General features: G+C 29.2%; 2 protein-coding genes across 3 annotated transcripts in view; one reads left to right on the top strand and one right to left on the bottom strand.

Annotated features, from left to right (window-relative positions):
* The window catches only part of LOC113869294 (transformation/transcription domain-associated protein), a 31,183-nt gene extending 23,562 nt beyond the window's left edge, over positions 1 to 7,621 (bottom strand). For both annotated transcript variants that reach the window (XM_027505551.1, XM_027505552.1), the window contains exons 1-8: positions 7,350 to 7,621; positions 6,330 to 7,045; positions 4,799 to 4,924; positions 4,631 to 4,716; positions 3,863 to 3,971; positions 2,314 to 2,409; positions 1,670 to 1,732; positions 1,528 to 1,587 (exon numbers count right to left, since the gene is read on the bottom strand). In XM_027505551.1, coding sequence (XP_027361352.1) covers positions 1,528 to 1,587; positions 1,670 to 1,732; positions 2,314 to 2,409; positions 3,863 to 3,971; positions 4,631 to 4,716; positions 4,799 to 4,924; positions 6,330 to 7,045; positions 7,350 to 7,407 — 1,314 coding nt within the window. In that variant the 5' untranslated portion in view covers positions 7,408 to 7,621. The remainder of the gene's footprint in view (positions 1 to 1,527; positions 1,588 to 1,669; positions 1,733 to 2,313; positions 2,410 to 3,862; positions 3,972 to 4,630; positions 4,717 to 4,798; positions 4,925 to 6,329; positions 7,046 to 7,349) is intronic.
* A 5,003-nt stretch (positions 7,622 to 12,624) lies between these two features.
* LOC113870296 (WEB family protein At3g51220-like) lies at positions 12,625 to 13,639 on the top strand. Its single transcript, XM_027506887.1, has 2 exons — positions 12,625 to 12,768; positions 13,148 to 13,639. Exons 1-2 carry the CDS (start codon positions 12,625 to 12,627, stop codon positions 13,637 to 13,639), a joined length of 636 nt encoding a protein of 211 aa, XP_027362688.1.
* The last annotated feature ends 690 nt before the right edge of the window (positions 13,640 to 14,329 follow it).

Raw genomic sequence — 14,329 nt, 5'->3', positions numbered from 1 at the left:
TACAAAGGAAATGTTTGCAGAACTTAAAACCAAGTCATGTAACAAGGTATGTCAATTTCTCTGCACTCTGACAAGGAAAAACTTTCCCAAATATCAAGAGCAGAAAAACACAGACAAGCTGAAAAAATAACCCCATCCCAAATGTAAAGTTCCCTAGAAAATTCTGGCACTCCTTTCCAGCCAAAGGCACCAAGAGAATAGCAGACAGATCACTGCCCCAGAATCTTAGATTCTGTTTGAAAGCAAAATCACTAAATTTAGTAGGGAGAAACTGATGCAAACACTTAGGGAAGACCTAATTCACCAAAAAAAATCCCAAGAAGCTTATTCTAAAGAAATTTTGCAGCTGAACAATGCACATAAAAAGAGATGGGTCCTGGTTTCTCAATTAGCACTGCACATCAGAAACATATCAAGACATAAAGCAGTGAGTGGTCTTTGCTTTTGTAGCAAATCATTAGTATTAATCCTGTTAAGAATAGTTCATGATGCCTTGGTACTTCTAAATGGTAGTTGTACATACGGCATATACCCAGTACAGGTATTATTGGGTATTCATGGCTGCATACCCAATACACACTTATCACTCAAGTACAAATCACTCCATGCAAAACAGGTTTGGTTCTAATTGGTTTGGTTTGCTACTAAACAAAACAAACAGCTATTTCACTCTTATCAAAATGTGTGCCTTCATGAAATGTTTATGCATACTTGAGTCAAAACAATATGGAAATTAGTTACCCATATCTTGTGGGACCCATACCCAAGCTTTTAGAAATGCTACCTCACCACATACCCATTTGGCTACCAATATCCATGCAACTTAGAGAATGGCAGTCTAAACAAAAGGTTGGATCTTCGGGGGTGCATTGGATTTCCAGATGGGTTCATCCAAAAAAAAAAATTATCTCTATTAGCAGACTTAGTCAGGAACTAAAAAGAAGATTTGCAAGCAAAAACACCCCCCAGAGTAAAGAGCCCAAATTCTTTTATCATGATTGGAGGAAAGATGTAACAAAAAAAAATAAAAAATCCAAGAGAAGTTTGATGAAGAGTAAAATTGACATACAGGAGCATTATGAAGAGTTGGAATTAGAATATTATGAAAAATTGTATTTGTCGTATGATCTAATAAATTTATTGTTTATATTCTATATTTCTGTAACATAAATCAAGGCATGCCAACACCTTAACTTTTAGAAATTTTCTAACGAGTACCCATTATCAGTACAACAAAGGTTGTCGTCAACAATCCATATTGATGAAACTACAGATACACAATTTTAATGAGTCAATTGTATTTATTGTATGATTTAATAACTTTACTGTTTATGTTCTATATTTCTGTAACATATATCAAGGCACACCAACACCTTAACTTTTAGAAATTTTCTAATGAGTACCCCATTATCAGTAAGTACAACAAAGGTTGTCGTCAACAATCCATATTGATGAAACTACATATACACAATTTTATTGAGTCGATTGTTAGACATAATATGGAACTTTAAATGGATCCCAAATAACCTGGGGTATAGTCCGTTTGAAAGTACTGAATTTCCCAACAAAAGCATCCAAAATCCGGCCCTACAAAGCAACATAAAGTGTCAATCCCAGAAAAAGATAAAGAGATGAATTGCTGAAATCTAGAAGAAATTGTGCAGCAGACCAAAAGGATCCTTGCTTCGTCTGTAGATTGTTGATCAACCCCTTTCTCAAAAATTGGTTCCACCTGGATCAAATGGAAAGAACACAACATAAAAAACTTCTAATCAGCTAGTGAATCCTAACTCTCTTTCTTTTGGGGGAAAGGGAAGACGGAAATAGAAAAGAAATTCCAAATAATTGGTTGGGCATGGGCATAATGATGGAGAAATAATTACTTTTTTTTTCTCAAATTCACAATGGAAGATGACATAAAAAAAAGTGACTATTTAGGAAGAGAATAAAAAGAGAGAAAACAAGATACACAATAAAAAGAGAATATAGAGAAAAACAACATCAAAGGGAATAATAATAATAATAATAATACAACTACAACCCCACCCTCCAACCCCATGAAAAACAGTTGGTCAATCTCTAAATCAACTTCAAGGTAAACACCATAGAGAATCCAATTGAGCAATCATGTTCTAATTGTCAAGCTGAGGAGGCAACAGCCGAAGTTTATAATAGCTCAAAATGAAAATGACAACCAATTTAATCTTAGTATTTTTCTACAAACCCCATACGGCTAATAATCAGAGGAGACAGAAGTTGGAAAATGAAAACAGAAAATAAAATTGACTCCTTAAGAAGGGTTAGGATAAGTACCAGATTCAACATCAAGCGAGCACAAGTGGTGTGGATGCTCAATGATAATGAAGCATCATGCATATTGCTGGAGAATAAGTAAATGATTCGGGACAACTGCAGCCATAAAGAATTCAAATTAGCAAGATCATGTCCAATGGAAACTTTGTCAGTTAAAGATATTTGTAGTAACATGATGACACAAAACTCATGTCATCCAATTCCATGTATATGTAAATATCAATTATCATCTTACCACCCCATCAAATGTTTAAACTTTTTCCCACAAATTTCCATTGAATGTAAAAAGAATAGAACTATCATACTTATATTTTTTTAACAAAATATTACACAAATTTGGAAACAAATGTAAAAGAAAATTTATCTATTGAACAACAAGGAGATACCACTCTCTACTATAGAATCCTAGTAATCCACCTGCTTGTGTAGCTTTCTAGTATGAAAATTTGAAGGTGCAAAGTATTTTTAAATTCATAACACCACATATTTTTTGGTCAAGATAACATTACATATTTTGGTATTTCCTTCTGGTTTTCCTTTCAATTTTTGTTTGTGTTATCATGGAAAAATATATTCTGGCTTAATCTTTTTCATTAATCATCTGTCTATTCAGTTCTTGTGGAACGTTTTGTCCATAGGAGAAGGCATTTTATTAGACAACAAAATATAGAAAGGAGTATTGGAGTCACAGATAATATATGATACAAAATGAAGCCCATACATACAAATATCAGAATAAAAAAGAAAAAGTAATTCAATTAAGCAAGCTCACAAATCTTACTTTATAAAACCCAGTGGAATAGCCATTAGCTGAGTATTGCCATAAAACTCACAAGACCACTTTATCAAGTGCAATTCAAAACAACAAAGCATTATCCTAGAAAACATTTGTAGTCCTGCCCAACTACAGGCACCAAATCACTTTAGATTCACCACAGACCAGCAAAGAAAACTCTTTTTTGCACCTCGCGAAATCACTAAATTGGAATGTGATGAATTGCTCCAAACTCTCTCAACAACATGTTTCATTGAATTACTCCTCAATTCTTTAACTGCTCATTGAATTTAATTTTAATTTTTCGTTTCCAACCACAAGTTTGGTTGAATTACAATATGCTTTCAATAGTTATTTTATTTTACTTTGACATAAAATTATACAATTAGTTTAAGAGGAAAAAAATTCATTTTAGTTCTTGAAAGATCGATTTCGTCCAGGAATGATACTTTTTTACTTCAAAAGAGTCCAAAACTTACCATTTATTGGGACCAAATTATTGTCAACGACTAAAATCATCATTAGAGGACTAATGTCATTAATCTTTCAACAACCAAATTGAGGTTTCAAAAATCTCTCAACAAATAATAATCTAGTGCTCTTCATAAAACAAATAACAACTCTAGCGATCTATAATAATATTAATCAGTAAACAACTGTGTGGCATGGCAAGATTATTAAAAAAAAAATCCTTAATTTACTATTCTCCAAGAAATTACTACAAGCAACAGACAACTCCTATCTTAAATAGCATGAAATAAACAAAATGCATACCTGTGATAAGGAGAGATCTTGCCGAACATGATGTACAATCTCTGCCAAAAGACTATAAGCCAAGGGCCTCAATGTCTCAAAGCACGCCCGCCCAGTCCCAACCAGAACCCTACAAGTTTGAGTTATCTATAACATAAGAGATGTCCAACATGGTTGCAGTCAAGTTTCATTTCGTCTTATTACTCTAAACTCCCCCGTCTACTTCCTGACAAATATAGATTTAGATCCTCACAACACCACAACTTTTACTTCACTCTAGGATCTTAAACAGTTAAAATTGGAAACACAAATAGATAAGCATTGTTAGAGAAGCTACAGGAACGAGATATTAAACAACCCAAATTATGACTGTCAACAAACAACAGATAACTTTCCAATACAAATATAGTTCACATAGTTGTTATTCCTACTTTACTAATAACTATACAAGATTATACCCCATTAAATAAATTTAGGAACATCCAGTTTGTTACACCGCTAGTGACCTTCCAAAACTCAAAAAGTTCCAACTTTCAACCAATCCAAAAAGGAAAAAACCACTACCAAGAAAAGGTTCTCTTGATAAAAAAATATTTACTATGACAGAATAATAATCACTCAGAGTGGTTATTCAAGTCAAACTAAGCTAATATATTTGATATAATTGCCACTAAATACTTCCAATGGTTATTTATACTTTATGTACAAATAATATCAACACAAGTCCCGTATTTGGAATCCATACAAAAAACCACTGCGTTAAGATCTTGGAATAGGTCATAATGTTACCTTTCTTCCAAAAGAGTATCAATCAGAGGAAATAAACCTCTTCTGAAATCAGTTCCAAGGACATGTTTCAGGGATATTAATAACTCCTGCATCCAACATCTTTGTCTTTAAACCAAGGAAAGAGAAATTCAATAGAAAAAAAAGTGGCAAAAGAAATAACTGTATCACCTTTCTAATGGATACAGAGTCAGAACATGTCACAAGCAAATTCACAATGCTCTTACATATGCTTTCTTCATGTGGCCTAATATAATCAGCATAGCTTTTCAACAGATAAGTTAAAAAAGAAACTGTCTGCAATAACAAAATATGAAACTAGTAAGTATTCAGAAGGAAATGCAAACATTAATAAAAATGTGTGGCTTTTCAATTGTTCACCCAAAATAGCAGGATCAAGTTAGTATATACTATATCCACTTCCTTGTGTCCACCACAAGGAGTGTTCTAGTTTCCAAAACTAATTCTGCGATAGAAATCTATTTTCTTTATGCTGGCTGAAGAATAACATTGGCAACATTGCAGCATAAACCTATGGAGAGGCACATAGACATAACGAAAGTACAAGGTATTTTGCATCTGTTTGTTTAGCAATCAAAGTATATCCGCCACATCTTGCAGGGTGCAATGGGCAATCTTATCATATTGAAATGAATAGAGTAATGGCATGGCCTCTTCACCCTTGTATAGTTTTTGGGTCAGGACTCTGCAAATCTTAAGGCAGCAAAATGCAACCTTATTGAAAAATATGTAATTATTGCAAAAATGATATGCGCGAGCGCGCACACACACATATAGTAAAGTCATTCGTTCAGGCAATCTTGGTGTTACGAAGGTTTATTTAGAATAAGCTTCTCTTAAGGTCATTCCATGGAAATAGAAATAAATGTTTCTTGGTTTTGTTATATAGCTTTTCCAACATTTTATTCTTTCCACTGTGCCAGGCACATTTTAACATGTTCCTTGTAATCTTCTCCTTCCTTATTCAACAAAATCTTTCAACAATAATTAAAAAAGAATAAAAAATGAATTTTTATATTTGCACTTTAGGCATATTCAGTGCCCAATTATTTAAAAAATAAATAAACATTTATGAAAAACAGCCACCTTCATGGTGTGTCTTTCATCTCATACTTTCTTTTGTAATCACTGTAATTGGAATTTTTAAAGGAGTCCATGATTTGATCGAGAGAAGAGATAAAGCAGGTCCAAAGACAGGGAGAAAATAAAAGCAACAAAATTAGGAGCAAAAGCATGGTCTTCAATAACTTCGTTTTAGTTTAGAAGGAAATAGTGAGAAGAAGAAAATGTTGTTTTCACCATTTCATTCATGAAAGTTTGAAAATAGGAAACAAGATGAAAACAATACAGCATATTTACAAATATTAGTAAAAAAAAAATCTGAAAATTAAAACAGAAAGAAAATTAAACACCAGCTTAATCTCCCTAGTAATTGCAAACCTATTTATATCATAGTTATGTATGAGACGAGGAGAATTCAAAATCCCACTACTTGGCACGTCATATGTGGGGATTTTGATGCTCTTATTTATCTCATAAGCCATATTGAAATAAGTTGTAACTAGGCTTCCTAGTACTTAAATAATATAAATTCACTTGCCAAAAGAAGTCCTGATTAAGAATCTTGCATTCAGCCCAAAAATAAATTTCCAAAACATTCAGCCAGCGTATAAGTACTTACCTTAACCTGTGCACCCTTTAGCTCAATGAAATGAGTTTTCAAATGAGAAGGAACCCTTTCTGGGCCAGGAACTGATATAGCAGCAACCATCAATGGCAATAATTGAGGAATATTTGCTTGCACAAGACGACTATATAATTGAAACAGAAACATCACCACCAGTGGACTCTCCGTAACTATCTTGAATGAGCGAGTACTTGGATTAAGCTGTGAACCTGTAGCAGTGGTAGTGTTTATACCTTGATCAGAAAGTGAAGTCTCCATGGGCTTGACATCTTCTCCAGTCAGTGCCATGTTGTCAAAGAAATGGCTAACAGTCAATTTAAAATTTTGGTATATCTTGCAGACAAAGTCCAGAAACGGCTGGACTTCATTTTCTAGAGTCGGCCTAAAGTTTCTCAAAAGGTCAAAGATTATACGGATACAAATTAAGCCATTCTCTTCATTATCTGTGGTAAGCACTTGCATTGCAACCTTCAAGAGGTCCTGTACAAAGGGACGGAGAACTTCACTGTGTGGAAGCCTATTCAAAATTTCAACCACTATATTCCGAAGCTTGTGCTCGGGATTGTCCACAAACTGTGGCTTAGTAATTTGTAGCAATATCGCCGAGAATGCCCTGAAGTAACACTTCAGAAAATTCAGGTACTCAGCAGTGTGAGCAATCTCAAGACTATCCCTGACCTCCATCACCATCTGCAGCCTCGCCTGAATGGCTGTTTCCACCCAAGTAAAACATACATACATTAACCAAAAAAAAAAAAAAAAAACGAAAAAGAAAAAACAAAACATCACATGCTTGAAAGCACTTGAATGCCAGTACAACACAAACACAGTTGAATCCTCTTTTTCCTACGGTAATTGAACATGAAAATAAGGAGAAAGAAATGCACAGTAAGGGAAACATGTCAAGTACCCTAACTTATATGTCTAACCTAGTTTCTATGTCTCAATCCCAGAAACACAAACAAGCCGCTGAATAGTAACCGTTGCAGCTAGATAGAGAAAGAAAGAACATACGGAGGTCGGGTTCCACGAGATGACGAGAATGTTGCTCGAAATTTTGAACGGGACTCATGTTGGCGTTGCAGTAGGGAAAGGAAACCAGAAAGAGCTCAAACCCTAGCTGGAACTTAAACCTTGAGAAACAGGAACAATTCAGAGTCAAAACCGCTTTTGCTATGATTCTATCTCTATTCTCTAGGTTCAACACAGAAACACTAATCTACAGGCTATGTGACCACTGTAATACAATTGAGAGTGACGTTGTAACGAGGAAGATGAGAGCGAAAATGGAGTTAAATAAGAAAGATTTGCAGTGAAACTACGAATTAGAATATGGAATTTGTTAGGTTTGGAAAAGGTGCTTCGTTTCCTCCCCTTTCTCGTGCCTCTGTAGAGGGACTCTACTCGGCACCACCGAGAATTTGACTCACTGAACGCAACAACGCTATGATTTTATATGTAAAAATCCCATGCACTGATTTTTTCTTTTTTATTTTTTATTATATTTTTTGTTTTTCTTTGATTACTTTCAACAAGAGTTCTGAAATTAATTGAAAGGTTAATAGGTCATATTGAGTAAAATGACATAAAAAGTTGGGAATAACTTTTATTTTTAAAGTTAGTTAAAAGTTATAAATTTATTATATTTAATAATATAACCAACTTATAAAATTAAATTATTTAATAAATTAAGTTTATAATTAATTTATTTATATTAAATTATTTAAAATAATATATAATATAATATTAATTTTAATTTTAATTTATTTAGTTAATAAAAATGATATTATTAAAATAATAATAATTTAAATTATTTTTAAAGTTATTAATTATCACATGTTATACCAATAAAAATTACATTAATTAATTTAAATTATTTATTTTATAAGTTATTTTTAATTTTATTAATTTAATTTAATAAAATACTTCCTTCAGTCTATTTTATAAAAAAAAAAATAGAATATTTTTTTATCCTTATTATAAGACACAAATGATAAATTCAAGATATATTAATTACTAAATTTCTTTTATACTCTTCTTTTATTAATATCATTAAATATATAAATTATTAACTACATTATTTAATATTATGGGTATTTTTAGAATAAAATTTATATTTATAAAAAATATAACAGAATTAATTATATTTTTTTATCCTAGTAATTTAGTCTTTTGTTTTTTATAAAAAAGACTGAAAAAAATATATTATTAATTAATAATAATAATAAATAAATAAATAAAAAGACCTACAATCAACACAAAGATAACAAAATTATAATAACATGAGCATGTTAATATTTTAACTAAAAATAAATTTTTTAAAAAATAATATAACCAAAATATTAATAGTTATTTTTAAAAATTAAATGTTTTTAAAGAATTTTTTAAAAATAACTTTTTTATTTTAATTATATTTAATAAACTTGAACCTTAAAGCTTAAAGGTTATATGTAAGTGTGTGCATGTATATGCATGTGCATTTCTCTATTTATGTGAAAAAAATAAAAGACAATTAAATTAATATATACATTAGAAATAATTGTATAACAAGATAAAATATATATTTTTAATAAAAAATATAATAAAAATATTAATGGTTAATTTTTAAAAGTTAAATTTTATTTATATTACTTTTTAAAATTTAAAATTCAAAAATTATAAGTTACTTTCAAATTGTATTTACTAAAAATACAATTACTTCCGTTGGTAAAATTATATTAATCTTTATAGGTTAATTAGTTTGTTTAAGAGTATATAGTTGTGAGATATGTAAGTGAGCATATTGACCTACTTAGGCTAATAAGCTTATTAGTTTTTTTATTGCTTTTACTTTATAGGATTTTAGAGTAGGTTAGACAGTTATGTTTATTTTTTATAATGAATAAAATAAAGTGAAAGGAAATGATAATAAATAGAAAAGAAAAACATTTTATGCTTCAATGAATTAAAATAAAATAAATTATCTATCTGTTTTAACGAATAAAAGTTTAAAATTATTCTATTAAAATAATAAAAACAAATTAAACTAATTGAATAAATATTTTTAATATAATTTTTTTTTGTATTTTTAATGAATTAAGAACAAAATTAATAAATAAAAAATTATCAAAGGAGTGATATTATATTTTTGATAAATTTTTAATATTTTAACTGTTTAATCTCAAGATTAAAAATAGTGAGTAATATTTTTTTATTAATGAATAGCAATATTGTAGTTTTCATGAACATTAATTAAATATTTATTTTATATAAAAATTACCTAACACAATGTTCTTTATATTTAATTTTTATTTATATATGATATGATATTTAGAATTTTCAAATTTTATATTAAAATCAACCATTCCAATTTAATATAAATTATAAAAAAATAAAAATAAGAACAAGAAAATCATTATTTTTTACTAAATTAGATCAAATTTTAAATTTATTTTTAAAAATCATTGTAATCCAATCATAACAAAACTTGTACATGTGTGTATAATTTTACTTATAAAATTATATGTTTATCAAACTGTGTCACTTAAATTATTTTTTTATGATTTTACTTTCAAATTTAAATTTTATTGTTTTAATATATTTATATGTATTTTTAGATTGATTTTAAATTATTATTACATGTCATATTTTTATATCAATTTTATATTTTTTTCATTTTATTAAAAAATAGTATAAAAATAAAAAAAATTAATTATCACCTTTTAATCAAATCATAAAAATCAAACCATCAAAGTAAATTCTAACTATTTCTATCAGATTAAATTGAATATAATTTTTTTATTTAAATTAAATTACATTATAATTTTACGATTAGATTATATAATAAATTAATATAATTCAGTTTGTGAATAACTTCATTTTTCATATTTCACTTTAAAAAAAATCAAATCCTAACTAATACTTCCATAATTTAAATATTAATATTTCTTAAATATAATAATTATTACTCCCATGGATTTCTCTGTATGATTTAAATATTTGAATATTTTCATATAAAGTTTATAACTCTCTTTGACATATGTATCATATAATTCCCATACACAGTATTAATTTTAAATTTGGTGCAAGCTAATTTGGTAATTTGCCTCTAAATCTTGTTAAATAGTTATCTTTCTCATCGTTGTTGTATTTCCACATCAGTTTCATTAGGTGTGTCTGTGCTCCATTCACAACTATTTGTCTATAGTTCATGGTGCTGAAATTCTTAGAGTGTTTTTTCTTTTTCTCATTCTTGTTTTTTATTCAAATAAAGCTTGAAATAAAAGAAAAAAAATGTAATATCACAACATAATTTTTTTATTTTCTATTCTAAATATAACTTTTTAAAAAATTTATTTGTGTTTGATCAATAAAGTTTTTGGTATGTTTATTTATGTCAACAGTTTTTACTTTTATCACTTTTTATTTTTCTATATCAAACTATCATGCCCCGTTGCTTAATTTTTCTGTTATCAGTTGATTAACCATATTTCATTAAAATGGTTGAACTAAATAATATCGTAAGTAAGGTCTTAAGAAAGTCAACAGGCGTGATTAAAAAAAAAAAACAGTTTGTTACTATTTGACTTGCTAAAATTGTATGCTGATTCATTTGTCTGTTACGTGGATTAAAGTTACATGCATAAGATATTTAGTAGCTTAATTAAAATATTAGCATAATAAGTCTTGAATTTGGAGAGCTTTATTTTATATGAATTATTGGAGTATTTGGTGTACAAGTTTGGTGTTAAAAACTTATTTTGTTTTTTTATAACGTGTAAAATAAGTTGTAAATATTTATAGATTTATTGACTTACTTTATTTAATTTAACATGCTTGTATTTGATTTATAAAAAGATGAATGTTAGTAATACACTTTTAATTATTAATTAATTTTTTTTAAATTATAAAAGTATGTTAAAGAAATATTAATTTAAAAGTAAGAAATAATAAAATTTGTATAACTTTTAATAAATTTAAGTTAACAGTTAATAACGTGTTAAAAATATATATTACAAAATATGTTGCAAACATTTTTTTTACATTAATGGGCTTATTAACCTATTTAAATAGACAAGTTTATTAGCTTTTTATTTATGAAAGTCTATTAACTTACTTTTGCTAATAAACTTATTATTGTGCTTGTTGTAAAATAAGTCTTTTAGGTTATTAGAGTAGGTAGATTTTTATGTTTAATTTAAATGATTAATAAAATAAAGAGAAAAGAAATATAAAAAAAATATGTGAGATTAAGAAATAGAATTAAAAAATATTTGATATTTAGATGAGTTAAAATAGACAAAGTATAAAATTTTATCTACTTGTTTTAATGAATAAAAATTTTATCTACTTATTAATATATTTGTAATATCCCAAGGATTTGTCTTTATGATTTAAATATTTGAATATTTTCGTATAAAGTTTATAACTCTCTGTGACATACGTATCATATAATTCCCATGTACTCTTATTTACCCATATATAATATGAATGTCAAAATGCTTCAACATAATAGTTTTAACCTGTATAACATTTCTTTTATTAAATTATCGTGTCTTAAAAAAAAAAAAATTTCACAAAGATTCGTGATTTCTGTCTGTAAATTACTAAATTTATAAGACAATGAAATGCTTTTTTACCAAAATATAATTTAAATATATATATTTTTGGATAATTTACTTGTAAGTATTAACAAATACCTTTATCTTTAAAATTTGGAAGTAGGTCTAACTAGAGGGCGTTGGATACCTTATTTAATTAGCAATTTGGACGTAGGCACCGAGCAGAAAAGACTTTCCTCCTTAAGTACATGAAATTGTCCAATATATATATTTCTATCTGAAAAAAAAATTATGGGCTCCACCAAAGCCTGAAATGGAACCATAAATGGTTTACTGTGTAGTGTCTCTAATTGAAAGGAGACAAGTCCTACTCAACGCTGCAAAGGGTGCTCTCAATATTTCGATTTCATATAGATTGAACTAACTAAATTATCAAGACACTCCAACCACCCTTGTCAACTTCAATTAACGAAATATCAGTGAAGTGGACGCGAAGAAAAGAAAGGTTTTGTGATTCTACTAAGTTTCTTTTCAAGTTAGCCAATTATTACACCACCAATACCCATTACTAATGACATTAAGACGAATCCTCTCGTTCGTTCATTGTATTAAATGGAGCTCTTTCTCCCCTTTCCCTTCAGACGTTAACTCCTACATTTCTTACCATCGTTATTAGCTACTCTGTCATTTCTTTCATAGCTTTCTAGAGTGGTAAAGTTTGCAACTAGTTAGCTCAAGAACAAACATACATGGACAAGGAAGATGGTAGAATGGTGATCATGGGACGCGCAGAGATTGACACTCGAGCCCCATTCAAGTCCGTTAAAGAAGCAGTGATGTTGTTCGGAGAAAAAGTACTTGTTGGAGAAATTTATGCCAACAAGCTCAAAGAGGTTGTTCTCCCATTTCTCTTCCCATTCCTATGTTAATGTCATTGTCTTGGTAAGAGTATGAGTAGATACTTGAATCTCCCCTCAAATTTGTGTTAGCGAAGCATTTTAATTTTTTAATTTTTTTGTTATTTTTATATTAAAAATTAAAATAAATATTGTTTTGTAAAATTAAAACTCAAGAAAATATTGTAAAATTTGAAAAACTAAAACACTCGAACTCGTATAATATTAAAGACTAATTTAAGAATATTTGCCCAACTTTAGCAGTATAATGCACGACAAAACAACCCAGCAATGAGGTTAACTATGTATTATAAGAGTGTGTGTATAGACTATTGTTAATTAATTTTATTACGATTATGTATTTGAAATGATGAAGATGCGGGTTGAAGCAAGTGAAAGTGGGAGTGCACAGTCAAGAGGTGGAGCAATGGCAGATGAGTTAGAAGAAACAAAGCAAAACCTTGAGGGAGCTAAAGAAGAAGCTAACTTATTGACTCAGCGCATAAAGTCCTTGAAAAGGGAACTTGAACAAACAAAGAAGGAACTAGAAGACACAAAGGCTAGAGAGTTAATGTTGCTGCAGCGAAGGGAAAATCCAGAAATTGAGGACCTCAAGTTCATAGCAAATGCAACGAATGAGGAAATAAAAGCACAAAATGATCCTGAGGAGGTAACAGAGTTGCAAAAGAGAAGATACGTGAAATTCGCTAGTCCTCATGCATTGGCTCAAGTTATTCCTAATAAGGATGAAATGCTTGGAAGACCTCCTTCAATGAAGAAGGTTAAGAGGAAGCCTCTAATGCCTTTGATAGGATGGCTTTTCTCTAAAAAGAAAGGAAGCCACGAAGTTGAGTCTCCGAGAGCCTAAGAACTCTCTCACTTTACTTGGCTAACTTGCTTCTATTTTCATGAATATTTCCTTATTCATAAAAAAAAATATGTCTTGGAGTGTCCTCAGTTTTCAGATTAATAATTACCCCTTGTTATTTTTATTTTATTTTTTGTTTTCCTAGCCACCCTCTTGTCTTGATAGTGGAATGAGGAGAAAGTTGGCCCCTCTCAATTTTGTAAATTTGTGACTCGTATATCATGTGGAATCCAACAGGATACAATAAAGTGCTTTTGTGTATACAGTACACTGGATACTTAGTAATATACCACCGTACCACTTGGATATTCTGTGTTTGGTCAACTTAACAGAGGAATCTTTTATTTTTGTTTTGTTTATAGTAAAAATACTACTCAAGGCTTTTTATTCTTCTCCGATGTTCAGCACGATCGGCCTAAGGTAGCTTTTAGATATTAAAAAAATATTTCTGAAACTTCTTGCCTTTTATAGTAATTAAATATCTTTATGTAATGCTTATTTTATATAATAATAGAATTATTAGGAGGATATAATAGATAAGGTTATTTTTTGAAGTTTGTATTTTAATTAGTTCCTGTAATTATTTTATTTGTGGGTATTAATATTGTATGTGATCCTTATAATTCATTCCATTAGAAAGCGTAGAATTGAAGATATTGGCATGATGAAAAAATGATTACCTACAGGACA

Source organism: Abrus precatorius, unplaced genomic scaffold (genome assembly GCF_003935025.1).
Source record: "Abrus precatorius isolate BTA unplaced genomic scaffold, Abrus_2018 Scaffold6, whole genome shotgun sequence".
NCBI lineage: Eukaryota > Viridiplantae > Streptophyta > Magnoliopsida > Fabales > Fabaceae > Abrus > Abrus precatorius.
The sequence above is the reverse complement of the archived record's forward strand: the minus strand, read 5'-3'. Positions and strand labels throughout refer to the sequence as shown.

Bases quoted from the DNA above. Each gene is read 5' to 3' on its own strand.
- LOC113870296 (XM_027506887.1), top strand. From the start codon at position 12,625: ATGGACAAGGAAGATGGTAGAATGGTGATCATGGGACGCGCAGAGATT. The intron at 12,769-13,147 runs GTTGTTCTCCCA...GAAATGATGAAG, and splicing joins ATGCCAACAAGCTCAAAGAG to ATGCGGGTTGAAGCAAGTGA.